The sequence below is a fragment of the Hippoglossus hippoglossus genome, chromosome 3, assembly GCF_009819705.1.
Source record: "Hippoglossus hippoglossus isolate fHipHip1 chromosome 3, fHipHip1.pri, whole genome shotgun sequence".
NCBI lineage: Eukaryota > Metazoa > Chordata > Actinopteri > Pleuronectiformes > Pleuronectidae > Hippoglossus > Hippoglossus hippoglossus.
Genome location: NC_047153.1, coordinates 11,798,352 through 11,814,770, shown reverse-complemented (window position 1 = coordinate 11,814,770; position 16,419 = coordinate 11,798,352). Strand labels below are relative to the sequence as shown.

At 41.4% G+C, this 16,419-nt stretch overlaps 1 protein-coding gene across 2 annotated transcripts in view; it reads right to left on the bottom strand.

Moving 5' to 3' along the window:
• The window catches only part of igdcc3 (immunoglobulin superfamily, DCC subclass, member 3), a 58,838-nt gene extending 43,682 nt beyond the window's left edge, over positions 1-15,156 (bottom strand). The window contains exons 1-2 of one of the 2 annotated variants that reach the window (XM_034581618.1): positions 15,049-15,156; positions 4,968-5,273 (exon numbers count right to left, since the gene is read on the bottom strand). In XM_034581618.1, coding sequence (XP_034437509.1) covers positions 4,968-5,268 — 301 coding nt within the window. In that variant the 5' untranslated portion in view covers positions 5,269-5,273; positions 15,049-15,156. Of the gene's footprint in view, positions 1-4,967; positions 5,274-11,900; positions 12,167-15,048 lie in introns of those variants that run through there. The other variant, XM_034581617.1, reaches the window with a different exon arrangement.
• Between the last annotated feature and the right edge of the window lie 1,263 nt (positions 15,157-16,419).

Here is a 16,419-nt window from a genome sequence, read left to right as displayed (position 1 = left end):
TCTTCACAATGCTAAATCAGCTAAAATGGAGCGAGTATAATCAACCAATGAGATCTGAGCATTCATTCTGCAGGTGTACAGTAATAAACCAGTTTCCAGTGTAAATACAAAGCAGAGGTCAGCGAAAAAAAGAGGAGGAAAAAAAGGCTTTTCTTCCACGATCCTTCCGACAGATGGAGGGGCACTGACCACACAGCAAGGGGGAACACTGGGGTTTAACATCAGCCCAAATACCTGCCCAAAGAAAGGTAAACAGCAGATATGAGGCCATGTCCACACATGCTACGACAATGTGATGTTTTCAAGGCAAGAATATCCATGAGAGAAATGATATCAGCAAGAGGAGTACAGCAAAACAATAACATCAAGAGTCAAACACGTGGTTTCTGCATGAGCTAATTTTGATTTTGCAAGGATTGAAAGAAAACAGTAAGAGGCTTCATGTTCCAATGTCAGAAGAAGATCGAACATGGCATTTAGTTGGCTGATCTTTATGACAGGGAGATGACTTGCTTCGTGGCAAGTGAGCAGAGAAGGACAAGGGTGGGAGGGGGATGGACCGAGGGCGGGGTTTGGTCCGCAGACAAAGGAAGCTACAAGGAGATGCAGGGATGGAGCTTCAGCATTCACTCGGGCGGGAGGCCATGAAAGGGGTGGGAACAGGAAGGTCGGAGGGTGATGGAGAGCTACCGTCGACCCTGCAAGCGCACGCGCATGCACGCATACAAACACTCGCAGGTAAACTAACAGCTACCCATAAATCACTCTCACTAAGCGCTGTCTCAGGCTGAGCTGCTAGTGGCAAAGCATCTACGCAGCTTTTAAAAAGTTGCATGTTGCAACTTTGCATCTTTTGCCCCGGCTGCACATCTGACTCTGCCTGGTTGACATCACATGTCTTTACATTTACACCCCTGGGAGGAGTTAAATTCACACAAATGAGAGGTATGGGCATAAACTGAGACACTTTTACAGGCATCCTATGTCTCCTCCTATTTCATCCTTTATGGCCCCCTTGGTTCTTTTTCATTTAGGTCTCATTCAGAAGCCTAACATTATAACAACAGTGCAATTTAACATGACAATTTCAGAATTAAAGGGCTCTATATCAACAGTGAGGCAATCAATACAATTAAGTGCACATACCTGTAATAATGGAGTTATTATATGTTCATTTACTGCATTTTGTGTTTTCCTCCTCCTCATGCACTGCACTGCACAGTTTGCCTTTTCTCTGCTCACTTCATATTGTGTTTGCAAATCTTTTCGGATAGTCCCTGAGGTCAATTACAATCTCCCCATATGAATGGGCCTGGGGAAAAAAATAAATTATTTCCTAAATAAGCTTCAACTCTTTCCAATTAATTCCAGACAAACAGACAAAAGCAAGTCATTTCAATTGATCCTAACAGCTATTTTGTAACGGGGGCCTTTTGTGGTGTGTTGCCTGGTGACACGGGTGTGCTGTGGGGGAGGGGCAGGAACACTAGCTGGGTCCACTGTATCAGGCTTGTCATTCAGCCACATGATGAAAAGCTTCCTGAACCTAAGCTAATGAGGGGGTCCAAGAGAAAGTGAGGAAAGAGGGAGAGAGACGGAGAGAGAGAAAACCGACCATCAAAGAGATAACATTTTGGAGGAAAAAAGTGTTTCCTGGACCAACTGCCGATTTAGAGGGGCGATGGGGAGTCCGTCTTACACTAGCCCCCGACAGTGAGCTCACACAAATGGTTGTCAAGCAAATAAAAAGTGAAATTTATGGAGGGAGGTAGTGTGGAGGGTTCGGTGGCGGCTTTATCCACTGGGAGGGCTATAAAGAGGCTTCAGTAATCACACCACCCATTGCATCACAGTGGTACAAGTCAGGGCTCTGTTGTAAGAGGGACTATAACACAGCAAATTACCTAAAAATCACAAAGAGAGCATCGACCTCTACAAACACAGGGGACAGAAAAAGAAACAAACACTAGTCACTGAGCTTTGTAAGGAGAGCATTTCACTTGTTTTGAGCCATTTCGCTTCAAAAACTAAAAGAAAACACTTAGTCCTTAATAGCACAATGCAGAACCCTGATGGGCTAGGAGAAGAAGAAAAGGACAAGTGATTGTCCAAAGCCTTCTAAAATATAGATCCCCTGAAGTATTAAGCTCAAGACCTTATATTAAAGGGACAAAATACAGTTTTCCGCCACTAGGGGTCTCTCCATCAAAACAATGACATGCATTAGATTTCACCACCACTGCAGGCAGCTTGCCCTGGTTACCATTACATCAGTGTTAATTGTTCAAGAGCAAAATTATCCATAGAGATCAGCTCCTTTTCAAAACACATAAAGCCTTTGATTAAATCTGGTATATAACACTGAATAAAACAGATTCACAATTTTTTCTGAAGCTGTTCAGTGGGCACAGGACATCTCGTATAAAGCCAAGCTACCACTAACCTTTTCTCTGCTTATCTTTCTAATGATCCACGTTCAATGACTCCTTCATGTGGTTGAAATTTATAGTTAAAATGACCAAGTATGTGTCTTTTAAACTATATAAAAGGCAAGTTCGACCACGTCTGAGCACTGCCACATGCACAAAGGGGATATGATGCCATTGAGAAGCGACCATAAGGAACAGACTACCTACCTTTATCACAATTACAGGTTTATCTAGGTTTTAAAATTACTTGAAACATCTGGAATAAAGTAAAAAAAATAAACTTAATATCATAGCTCTAGTTGCTTTTACACATTGTAATGCAGAGATGTTATGCACCTTAAAAGATCGATTATGTAACAGTCTGATAGATTGAAGCTTGAACAACAGGACAACACAAGAGGTGCCTTGATGGGTAATGGGCAAAGATGGGTAAGAGGGTGACAATATACAGGGAGACATTTTTATCTTTCGAGGCGCTTTGGACCTTTCAAGTCTCTGGAGGATTTTTCCCACAGTGATGGTTTCTTGCTTCTTGCTGCCTTGATAAAACTACACTCCATTAAGGAGTTGAGAGCCATTACTCATGCAACGCCTCGCCAAAAGACTGTTTAACAGACCCCAAAAGGTCAGATGTCAGGGGTCAGAATGTGACTTTCTGTAATCCTTCAGCCCCCCCCCGACTAATCAATACAAGTCAAAAGGAAAAGCTGGGAAGGTCTGCAGGAGAGCAAAGCCCAGAACAGAATAATTGCACTTTGCTAGTGGTCAAAGTCAGGTTCATTCATTAAATCCATATTCAATTTCTCTTAGACAGATGGACGATTGCTCTGCACTTGCATAATTCTTTAATTCTCAAATGGTACTCATCTCTTGAATTTATAAAATGATGAATATGATATATAATTTATAATTTGACATTACACTGTAACACATTGAAATTATATGTGATTATTAATTTACAACCATTTAAACAAATTTCAACAACTGTCTGGTAATCAAACTGATTATTATTCTGATTCAGAATTTTTGATTACAGAATTCACAATGCCAGATGATAAAGTGAATAACATGTAAATGCCACCACATATGAAAGCTTTAAATAACTAATAACCATACAATGCTGCAGTAAATATCATCTGGTTCATTCTATTGCTTTCTCCGTGCATCCTGTTTGGGGATTTATGATAAACCTTGTTTTCATTAATCTATGGATTTTCATTTTCCTCGTGCTCTTTTACCACTTTATCAAAATGATTGTGAGAAATATAAAAAAAAAAAAGGGGCGGCCATGTTGCTGACATTTCAGAATAGAAAAAGAAGCGGTAAAAATTGCAGCTCCAACGTGACCTTTGAAAAGAATAACTCCATGTCGAGGCCTTAAAAGGTTGGATGTGTTTGACAGCGCTGGGCACTGAGATGAAGTGACTTGTGCCTTCAGCCAGTGAGACGACCGTGCTTACTGCCCCCCCCCATCCCACTGAGGGGAAAAGCTGTATTGGTCACAACAGCACAGCAGTGCGCTGTCTACACATAGCCCAGGAATCAACAGGCTTCCGTGAGCCTTTGTCCATCTCTGTGTCAAAGTATATACATAACAGAGGCTTTAAAAAGTCATAACTCAGCACAGTGTGGAACGGTACAGTGTCACCGAAGTCCCTGTTGCATCACCTCAGCGTGTCCACTGAGGAATGTGCAACGTGCAACGCCTGGATACCTTGGATTGAAAGTAAGTTGAGACGTGCACTTTAAGTGTGTGAGAGAGATGAGACGGGAGGAAAAGTCTCACTATGATATGATAAAACTGTTGTAAATAAACCACAGCAAAAATGATGGGAACTTTCTTTAGAACTGCTGATCTGACTTCAAATAAGAGATTGGGTGCTCAAGCCAGAGAAAATTGATCTTGATGCCTTAAACACGGAGCGGGCTGCTGGGTTGCTTCAAGCTTATTACACTAACACACAAGGCAGCATGGAGACTCCCAGCATGAGCGCTTGTTAATGCTAAACTCAAAGGCTAGAATTTCTAAGCAGGACTGTAGATGAGCATCAGAAAGTTCTTTAAACTCAAAGAAAGATATTCAAATATTCAAATGACTCCACACATATATTAATCACATTTACATGCACAGCGATACCCCGACGGACTGGAACGAGATTACTTAAGGCGATATTTCAATTACCCTGTTCACATTTGTGGAGGATAAAGATTAATCAAAAAAATAAATGTATTGAATGTATCATGATTTCTTGACATAAGGTAAAACACAATCTGGCCCAGACAAATGAATATGTTGGTATTTCAAGATAAGGTCATTAAGGGTGATAAAGTCAAAATTGAAAGATAACATCTAATAACGGCAAAAATAAAAAGGGCATAACCATGGCAACCATGTTAGTGGGGATACAGTATATGGTGATTAACTAAACTTGAAAAGAATGTACTTATATGAACCCAATTAGGTTTACAGTGAGGACATGTGAACAGAAACCTTCTCAGAAAAGAAAACACAAACCAAAGACCAAAGAAGAGACTTACTGGCTGCCTGAACTCGGGCCTTGCGGCTCACCACCAGCCCAAAAGAATTCTGGGCCATGCACTCGTAGTCGCCCTCGTCAGATGAGCCGTCAGACTTGGTCTTCTGGAAGTGGCCGATCAGGAGTGAGCCGTTGATGAAGGTGGTGTGATGCCGGTCCTGAGTTAGAAGAAGGCCGTTGTGCCTCCACTGTGTCGTAATTGGGGGGATGCCATCCACCTGGCAGTGGAGCATGAGGGGCTGCTCCTGTACTGCGATGATGTCACTGGGCTCCAGCGTGAAGGAGAGCTCCGCTTCGCACATCACACCTGAGGACACACACACACACACACACGAATGTTCAGTCTGGATCAAACAAACCCTTCAACATACATTTTTCACTTGTATTTCCCCTTAGCTTTAAGAATGTTGAAATATTTACATTCCCATGTCTGAAGTATGCGTTTGTTCCACCTTTTAATCGAATCGCTGTAAATAATGACAACACTGAGAGAAATACTCCAACACAAGCCATTACAGAGCATCATCCCATAACTGATTCATATTCTTGCACTTGACCAACTTTCTCTATCAGCAATGAACACACTTTTTGGATCAATTAACATTATTTAAGGAACTTGCAATAAATAAATACAAATCTGGATGTCTTCTGCAGTATTAGATATACAATTTGCACTACTAAATCTAAAACGTTGTTATTTTCTATCGTATTTTGTGGGATTGAACAAGAACAGCATTAATATGTAATCTCTGACACACCAGGGGGCCACTGCTTGTTAATAAAAAACGAACTCAAGGTCCGCTTACTGGCTTTTTCATCTCCTTTTCTCAGCAGATGGAATTTATTAAGTTTATGTGGCCAAACTATAAAGCTCCAGAAAAAACAAATCCAGTGAAGTTGACTTCTTCCTGAAATAAAGCAGCTGTATATAGAGGTAACCATGTGGCTTGGTGAGTAAGGTGTTGAACTGTAACATGGATGCGAACCTCTGTTGACCCTCTCTCTATCTCTCCATCATTTTATGTCATCTCTCCCCACTGTCACATTGCAATAACCAAGCTATGCTAAGAAAACAAAACTAGGCTCATTCTTCACTAAAAAAGTTCATGCAAACTGTGGCTATATCACACTCTGACTCTAAAACCAGAGCGGCAACCATGAGCCCTGTCCATTCAAACATGTACATTTACATTAACTATGATTGTGTCACTCTCTTTTTCATAACAGTTCCTAATTCCTTTTTATTTTCACTATAAGACAGTTTTAAAGTTTGTGGACCCTTTTACTAAATCTACCTGCACCTTTATTTACATGTAGATGGCTGAGTGAAGGTATGTATGAGCAGAAGAGTTTGCAAATGCAGCGGCATGACCAACTCAATTCTAAATTCAATGCAAATAGGAGAAAATGACTTGTTACGAATATGTTTATGATGTGATCTATCACATCATAAACATATTGTTCAATTCATATATCCTGGTAATATTCACTGAGGCTCATTCCTTTTCTATTAGTTTTTATGACTATCCAGGGTCAAAAGGGAATGTGACAGGTAATACTTTTCATATGAACCCTGATACCTGAACAAACAGAAATGACTGCTCCGAATGTCACGTCACTGAAAGCAGCTCACCAGGCCTCACAGCTCATGAATCAAAAACCCTTGACTGAGCTCCCTCCAGGCTACAGTCAAGGGGGGAATTCAATGGAGCCTATAGATTGAATGTATCCAGAGTATGTGTTAGCTTGTACTAAAAACACATACGCCCCCACACACGGCCTTGTATAGGCTCTACCTTTGAACCAGTGGCCGCAACTTTGTCACTGTGATCACTGTGCTCGCCTTTCCCTTTTCACCCGCCAACACAAAGCGACGACACTGTGACTCGAAGCTCCATCAGTTATACTTTTATTATTGTAGTGATGCTTTTCATTTGATAATGTGGAGAAGAGATCAGATTTTCTGTATTTGTGGTTTCTGAGGGTAAAGAGGGGGAAGTGGCAGAACAATAAATAAAGGATGTAAACAGCCTGACCTGACTTGGTACTATAAAAGAGGAGCTTAGCGGGCTCTCTTGATATCATGTTTCAGCCGCTGATGGACTAAGCACTACCAGTCTCTGCCCCGGGCCCTGGAATCTGGGGGGAGGGGGGCTAGCGGGGCGGGCAGTGAGGGGGGCAAAGCACAAGGGTCAAAACAGAGAACCTTTGGCTATGTCCCTCAAATTCCAACCAGAAAGAAGTGCCGCCCCTTAGGTGCAGACAAGGAATTTACTGACACCCTCCCTCATGAAGATCACATATTGAGTATAATGCAAAGAAACATTTCCTCTCTCTCTCCTCTTCTTGCTCTGTATCCTTTTTTATGTGCCCCCCACCCTCCCTCCCTTTTTTTCACTCAACAAGCACGGTAAGTAAAATGGCCATGGGACCAAAGAGACATCAGTGCTACCACTTGTGAAAAACAAGGGGGTGGCGGTGGAGAAATATTTAACCCTTAGCTGGCAGGGAGTGATCCTGCCGCCTGGGCTGGCTGCTGTTGTCCAAACTGATGCTGGCCACAGAGCTGCATTTCATTTGGTGCAAGAGAGATCACGTTTTCACACAGGAAGCGGCCAGTGGAGAAAAAAACATGGCACACAAAGAGCCCACAGCCCCCGGCCAGCCTTCATGTTTTCATCAACACATGGTGAAGTAACTATTACAAGTGCTTCTGGACAAATGTGACAACGTAAAGGACATCCAATTATTTTACATTCAACCTTTCTTTGTGCAGAGAGACTGAAATATATCAGAGGCTTTTTATTTTCAGTTGTCAAATCAAATTTGTCCGTGTTATCAAGCCTCGCAGCAAACAGCAGAATGTCACCTCAGTGTTCAATGTCATTAATTTGGAGTTGATTGATGCTGTATATGGCTCTTTGTGATTTCAGTTTCTTCCATTAGCAGAGACAATGTGAAAGTTCTTCGGCTGCAGCGTTCCTATCAGGAATAAAGCACGTTGCCAGAGTGACTGGGTAATTCAATTCTCAGCTCTGGGAGAGCAGAGAAGGTTAAAAACAAGAAAGGTCAGGGGAAATTATTTTGAGCACAACAGTGAATCATAACAGATCCACAGAGACAAAGGAGATAAGGGGACAACAGACACAGAGGGGTCGATCACTGGATTTTGCACTTTATGTGGTTTGGGTTAAGGTCATCTGTGAATGCTGAGCATCCAGAGGGTGTGAAGAGGGAGAGGACGACGTGCACAGCTGTAAAAAAAAAAAGCGGTGGCCAGTCCACAGAAACACGTGTGCGCAGACATGAATCTATACGGGCGTGGATTTCATGGGTAGATAAGGAGACAGACAGACATCCTAATGCTCTTTCCACGCAGGGGAAAGAAACACCAGCATGTGGGATTACCGTGTGAGACCAGAGACAAGTGTTGGCTAAGTGTGGCTCATGGCCTGGCTTACTATTGACAGATAAGTGTGGTTAGCTGGCACAAAGGTTTACTGCTGCAACAGTAAAGAGAGGATCACACACCAGCTTCTGACAGACTGATATAGTTAGCAGACACAAGAGGAGTGAGCTCAGGACACAGCGCAGGTTCCTTACAGGAAGAAGTGTGGCGATAAAATAGGTTAGTGACATAACTGCTGCGCATCATATCTATTGTAATCCAGTGATAACACTGCTGTGTTATCGTTTAGATTTGGTAAAGCCCAGGGCTGCAGGAAACTATTTTTATAATCGATTTGCCAAGTAAGTTGTTTTCACCCCAGTCCTTTAGTTGGTTGATTGATTTGTATGTTTGTTTGTTTGTGAGCACAATTACACACAAAAAAAATCTATGGCTATCCACAAAACTTGGTGGAAGGAGGGTATGGGTCATGGAAGAACCCATTCGATTTTGGTGTGGATCTGCATTAGTAAACTGATCCAGGAATATTTTTTCATTGCGAGATAGGGCGTTTTTCACACATTTTCACTGATTTCCCAGTATGAATAATTCATGGTTTTGATGAAAACAATCAGGCATATTCAGAAAACTGACATCTGTGAGCGTGTAAATTTAGCTTGATTTAATTTAAGGGAACTGTTGGGCTTTGGCAGAAAATATGTGCTCTGTAGAATGCCATATAATTGTTTAGTTTGTGAAACAGTAAAAACAGTGAATCACAGTAAACTAGAGAACAAGGTGCCATCATCAAATGTCTTGTTTTCATTGACAATTCTGAAAATACAGTATTCAATTTTCTACAATCAGCTGTGAATAAAACCAAGGAAAGCAGCTAATTCAGATGTTTGGTGCTTTTGCTTGAAAAATACTTAAATAATCCTTCAATCAACTGCAGCTTTGGTATTGTCTTTTAAATACTACATAAAGTATCATATAACATAGTTAAAGGAGCAGTAAAGAGTGATGAAATAAGAGTAGAACTAAATTACTTTCTCTCTTTCACTCTCTAAGTATCTGTTGCAGCTCTGTGGCCATACTCTACATTCTTACTCACCATAACAATCAATGCAACATATTGTAAATGTACCAACTAAATCTGCTCTGACAGGCTGCTGCGGCATCAAGTTAGCCGTGTTTGAAATGTAGAATAATGTTTTGTGTGCCGGACAAGGATTTCGGATTGATCCTGTTAACTGCACTGAGCTGCAGAGAGAAAGCTGAAGCAGCATTTCCACTCTGAAAAAGTGAATGCTCGCCACCTGTGTTCCACATGAGGGCTGAGTATTAAATAAACATTTTATAGACTTAAAGGTGTTTTTTCAGCATGTATAGCTAATGGTTATATACTTATATTGATATAAAGTGATGATTGAAACCGCTTCGGTATAAATGGCCTATTTAAATGTCCAGAGAACAGCTCAATTTCTTTCCTGTAAAGCCTTGTGGCTAAAGGACACATCTATTACACTTCCAGGGGGATGCATGCAGCATTGATACTTGTATTTCCTCCTATATTGGATTCTGCTTGATAATTTAAGAATCAATACTCTTCTTCTTCTTCTAGTTACCTTTGATACTCATGGGCATGTTGTTTCGAGCATTCTGCTAATCACCTGTTGTAATGGCAGCAGCCTCGGTAATGATTATACAGAAATTACTGTAACACGGGCAACAGCGAAATGCACCACAAGAATGCTGAGAAACAGTCCACATGCTGGCATGATAGTAGATGTAGAGGGCAGCTGTTGCACAGTTCACCTCCCCTGAATCTTCTCACTGCCTGTACTGTACATCGCTATTCATCTGTATAATCTTTCTGTAACCATTCTAATCCTACTCAGGATAAACCAAACATATTGTGATAGTTGATTAAAATAATAATATGCAGGAACATATTATGATGAAGTTTCAGTATTTTCCTCTTACATTCTTTGATTTAACCCTGATAGTCCTTTTTTCTGAAACTTTAAAGACAAAAGTGAACTCAGTGAATCTATGCAAAGACTCTGATAAACCAAGACTTTCTTCTGATGAGATCTGAGAGATCTGACAGAGTTTGAACCCTTCAGTCCATACGAGATCCAATGCTGATATTTGTATTAATGCTTCTGTCGCTCGTATTAACTCTGCTTAAAATGTCATCAAAAAAGACCCTTTTATCTAAACTGAATCTAATCTCTGAGGCAGACCCGCACTTGAAAGAGCTTCATTTCTTTAATGTCATGGGTAGATTGGAGTTACAACCATCACAGCCGAGTTTCTGAAGTTTTTGTTCCCGCTCCTCTGGCTGAAAATGTTATGAACCACTTTGTACTGGCCTTTATGATTCCAGTAAGGGCCTTTGTGGGTCCCTGTGTGGTATGCTTTGCAAATACTCAATACTCTCTCCTGCCTTTGAATTAAGGGGCCTCTCATAGAAACAGAGAAACTGTCTATCATAGGGAACAATGGGTAGAAAAGGGAAATTTGAAAGGAAGGAGAGGGACAGTCTTGACATTTAATCTGTACAAATATTCTCCCCAGCAGGCAATCACTATACAATCTATCCTTGGAGCAATAACCACTGTCATTTCACCCTGCCACAGGGTGGTGTGCTGTAAGGACTGACCAGCCAAGAACTCCATCACCTTTAAAAGCCCCCTGATATGAAATGAAACTACTCAAGAGTTGGCCCGAGGAGCTGGAGTCACACAACTGGATATGAACTGTGGATATGAATTCAACAGCATGCAAACCTGCATCTAAATAAAGTTTTGTGAGCATTACAATCACTCTATTGGACCTAATTCCCATTTTGTTGGTGACATGAAGACCATGTGGAAAAAATGCATGTCATAAGTTTCTCTGGTTGTGCATCCATGCTGCTGCTGGGACACCTGATTAAAAAAGGCAGCCATGAGGAGAGCTAGAAAAAACACTTCTGATAAGAGACACCACCGCTGGAGAGCAACTTCTAACTCCTGCAGCACTCAAAATGTGACTTAGGCTACTAAGTGCATCAATGGGACACGTTTCAATAGATGATCCTTTCAAAAAAAATACCAATGAAAACAACCCTGAGACTCTGCTGACTGCATTGCACGAGGCGACCGTGTATTCCCACGGTGCTGCCGGGACATCAAGCACCATCTAAATGTGCAGGTATGGTGCAGATGGAGCTACTGGGCTGCAAGCTCCACTGAATGCATCAACAAAACTTTAAAACACACTCAGAACGAGCGCCCCAGTGAGATACGCGTACAAATCCCGCAGTGCACCAAGCTCCAGCGCAACACTGACATTTACTACCAACAAATACTAACAGACTCCGGAGAGCGGCCAAGTTCAGAGTCACCGGTCAGTGCTGCGCTCATCGCCGCATGCAACGTGCACCAGACTCCCGGAGCCTCCGCGGGCTGACAGCGGCTGTTCCGTTACACACAAAACCATCACACCCTGCGACCCGCCTCCACTATCTCCCCCCGGTAATAAGGTAGAGCCACTTACCGATTAAAGAATTCAGGAGTATTCCCAAAAAGCACAGGACAAGGCGGCGGCGCCTTGTGGATGCCATTTAAAGACTTCAAAATAGATCCCAGCACTCCAGGAAACAAAGTGAGGTGAACGCACACGAGGGTTTTCAAACAACAGAGATATCCAGCTCCAGCTTCTGCATGTTCCGACCTACAGGGCGACACTTTGGTGGCTCACTGGGGTCCAACGAGCTCTCGCCATTTTAACCATCTATCAGGAATCTGTCAGCATCCAGCTCTCCTCTCTCTTTCCCTCTCCTCCTCCTCCCTCACTCACCCTGCTGTATCCTAAAGACCCCCCTTTCTCCACCTCTCTCTCTCTCTCTCTCTCTCTCTCTCTCTCTCTCTCTCTCTCTCTCTCTCCCCCCCTCTCTCTCACACACACACACACACACACACACACACACACACACACACACACACACACACACACACACACACACACACACACACACACACACACACACACACACACACACACGCTGAATCTGCTCTCGGAACAAAAGAGCCGACGGCTGACTGCTTCCCTCCCAACAGCATGAGAAACCTGCAAGAGCTGCAGGATTTTTACATGTCAATACAATAACAACAATACTTCTACACATACAGACTTATAGATTATAGGCTATAGGGTTAATAATAATACAAACAATACATAAAAGTGATGTCAGTGGTCAGCCATAATAACATAACTATGATGTAATAATAATAATAATAATAATAATGCTACAGCCAATTAATAATGTTTCTGACGATATTCTTCATTCTAACAATATCCTCTGTATTTCTGGGAAACTCTTCTGTGAAACAAATCTTCCTTCTGTCATTTGCTGCACATGTGTAAACAAAATAAAGCCCGTGATGAAACAAATGACGACAAACCAGCAAACCTAAAAACCACTTCAGACCAACACGTGACAGGTGTCAGTGTGAGCACAAATAAATAAATAGGTTAATAATAAAAACAGGCGTGTTTGGCGTCCTGAGGGTCCGTGTACGGTGGATGTGTTTTATTTAAAGCTGAAGGTTCAGCACAAGTGAACCTGATGTGATGAATAAACAACGAGGACCTCTAACACTCAATTACAACAAAGGAGCCGCTGTTGAGCTGTACCCGAGCGCCCCCTAGCGGAGAAAACGCAGTCACTGTCTGGGTCCCATGAATCAGGTGGTGTGTACTAGTGGATGGACTCTAAACAAAACTTGACAATTTCACTTTCTAAAATGCTTCTCGCTCTGTATTCAGGCTACATCAAGAAAAGTGATTTAATGATCATCTATTCAGCCCATTATTTTGTTGATTTCACATTTTTTACTGTGAAATATTGTAAACATACTGTAAGAATACCCTCATCAGTTTCCAAACGTCCACGGTGACATCTTCCATATTTGATTTGTGTGACCAAAGAGTCAAAACTCCAAATATATTCACTGTACAGTCTGAGGACGGTAACAATAACAACAACAACAGCATGGGATGATACAAAATGTAACATTGCTGTAATTTAAAGCTACTGTTGTCAATGTAAGTGGATGGTGGACAAAGTTGAAATATGGATGTGTAACATTTATATTTACAACTGCAAAGAGATGCAATATTTCACACGTTATATGATAAATAAACAAGATCCCTATAACAAAGCTGTACAAAACTATACTCTGGGTCCCCCTACTGGATCAAACAAGTGCTTCAGCTCCCCCACCAACCATACATTTAATTGTACAGTATCCAGTCAGGTCAAATTACCAGGATAACCTGCATAATAGTGATAAAGAATAGTGTGCTTCTGAACCAAGAGGGAGCATGTGAAGTGAGATTAAAAGTAGGCTTAATAACGAACCTTGAGGGAGATCACATTTGATAGAAGTTCCCCTTTTTAGAAGGGTTCTGTTTCTCAGACATGAGACTGAGTACTGGACCCTTTAAAACAAACTTCCACCACACATATTTAAGAAAAATGTCATTGTCAATTGTGTCAAAGTCCACCAACAAAGAGAAGTCAGTGTGTATCTCCAACAGAGGTGACTCACTACTGTTCTGAGCTCTGGAAATGGGCCGGAGTTATTAAAGATGTTGAAATAAGTCAAGTAGGAGGAGACCTGGGAGATAAGGTTTTCTAAAGTCTTGGAAATAGATGGTGACTTGGAGATAGGCCTGCAACTGAGGTCACTTGAATCGAAGCAAAGTTCTGTTCTGTTCTGTTGTCTATTAATCATGGTCAGATTAAGGGGATAGATTTGACTGATGGTGACATTTGATGGACAAAAGGTGGGATTCTTATGTTAGATCCACGTCTGTCAGGAGGGAGGGCGAAATGTCAGAGGCAACAGACTGGCTGAAGTGTATCAGAGGGATCAGAGTCAGGGGTTGTGTTTGTCGGTCAGTTTTACAGATAAAGAAATCCAGACACAAGAGATTGTGATCGTGTTGGTCTCTTTGTGTGTGTGCTTGCAGAGCATTTGCCTTTTTGGTAGAGCTGTAAACATGGACTGTTATTAAAATGTCCCCTCAGGAAGCAGGTGTATAAGCGTCCCTCGCTCCTCCCCTGTTCTACCTTCTCGTCCAAATATGGTTATTTCTAGGGTCTCTTTTAAATGGCGACTCTCCAAAATGCTAAACTAGAGGCTTCACACGACACTTTATAAACCAATGGATGACGTCAAGATGAGGTCGCCACTAAATAGTAAGTATTTGCAGTTTATTGTTAAATTTGCGATGTTCTTATATAACTAGTGTAGCCGAGCGTTTTGTCTACTTGTGTGTTTTCTTAAATTGCAGTAATTTAATACTTCCATAAATCCAATGATGTCACACCTCGACCACAAAACTATGAAAAATATACGAAGTTACACAAAGTTCCCTGCGAGCTAACATACCAACAAGTTGTGTTCAACGGGTAAAGCATTAAATTATAGATACGGCATTTTGTTTGTATGGTCAAATGCTCGAATATTAGCACACAGGGCTTTACAATACACACACAAGTATAAAAACAGCTAGCATTGTAACACTGTTAGCATTCTGGCGTGTTAGCATGCTAGCGCTAGCCAGAACTAGCCGGCCACTCATGGCTGTTCTTCAAACACACAAGCTGCTGCGATAGAAACGTGACGTGTCTGACCTGATGTTTGGTGAAAGGTCAGTGGACACGTCAGTGATTCTCAGTCATTCTCAGGTGTCATGTCTGTACCTATGGTCTGTAATGATGTCACAGGTAAACAACAGAGAGATGTCTCACTCTGCCTTAAAGTAACGGACTAGAACTGCGGACCTAACAGAGGTCACAAGAAAAGATCAGTAATTTCTAAAGATCACTGGCAGAAGTGGGAAGTTGGCTACTCTACTTTTCAAAGTACACTGTTTGTTTGATGCAACCTCTCCTATAAAACTAGAGGTTAATTGTGCTTTTTACATTGCTACATTTCTTTTGGGTCCATTACTAGTTTCTTCCTTGGAAAAACTCTGCTTACATTCCTGTGTTTCAAGTAAACCTTGCTTGGGTTGCAACTGGGTCTCCAGGTTAATATTATTTTTATTATTGATCATTGTGATGATTATTTTCTAGATGAATCGTCAAAAGGGCCAACGGGAAATCTTTAAATGTCAGGTTCTGTTTGATCAGGAGTCTAATCCCCAAAGAATTGTTTACTTTGTTATTTACAAAAACTGCTGCAAATGTTTTTAATTCAAAAAGAGACTAAAACTATTTGATCAACAAAATAGGTGCAGATGAAATAAGTCCCAAAAAATGTACAGAAATTTGAATTAATTAAATGATTTTCTTTTCCTCCTGTCGCATTAATCATTTATTCGGGAGTGTACTTTGATTGGGAGCGTACTGAAGTACCTAAATGTGTATAAAATAGTGTAACTGTGTTCACCCACAGACTGATGCATTAGTTTAAACATTATAATGATGTCTTAGGCTACATGATAATACAATAAATCTGTCATAGGATCTGTCTTTGTGGAAAGTCATTTTATTCTTTGTACATGTGCCTCTGTACTTCACTTGAACTAAACGTTGTGATTTGCACTGTTCTCCTGGTAATTCTGGTTGAGTGAAGAATCTGAGTACACCCCCGACAATGACACTAGAATATAATAGGGTGGTTTTACATGTTTTTGGAAATATTCTTCACTACTGGATTATTATTCGGGGAGTTAGGGTTTTGTGGCCGGGGCCTCCATTAAGTCATTAAGAGAGCTTCAGTATCAGCTGGAAACTGCAGGTGTTTTTGGTTGGGGACAGTTTACACCAATTAAGGCCGTCGTTGGTATTTGTTTAATCTGCTGAGTGGAGCATTTCAATCCAGAGAGGCCAGCCTCCCCATTAACCTCTGCTATTGGTGCAGTGTGGTTTGTAAGTAGTTGAGCTGGTCTGTGAATTCCCAAAGCTGCTCTGAGAGAGACTGTGCTGACAAGGATTGTGGGGATTGTGTAGTGTTGAGAGTGGTATGTGATTATAAATATTTTAACAGTTGCAGTGTAA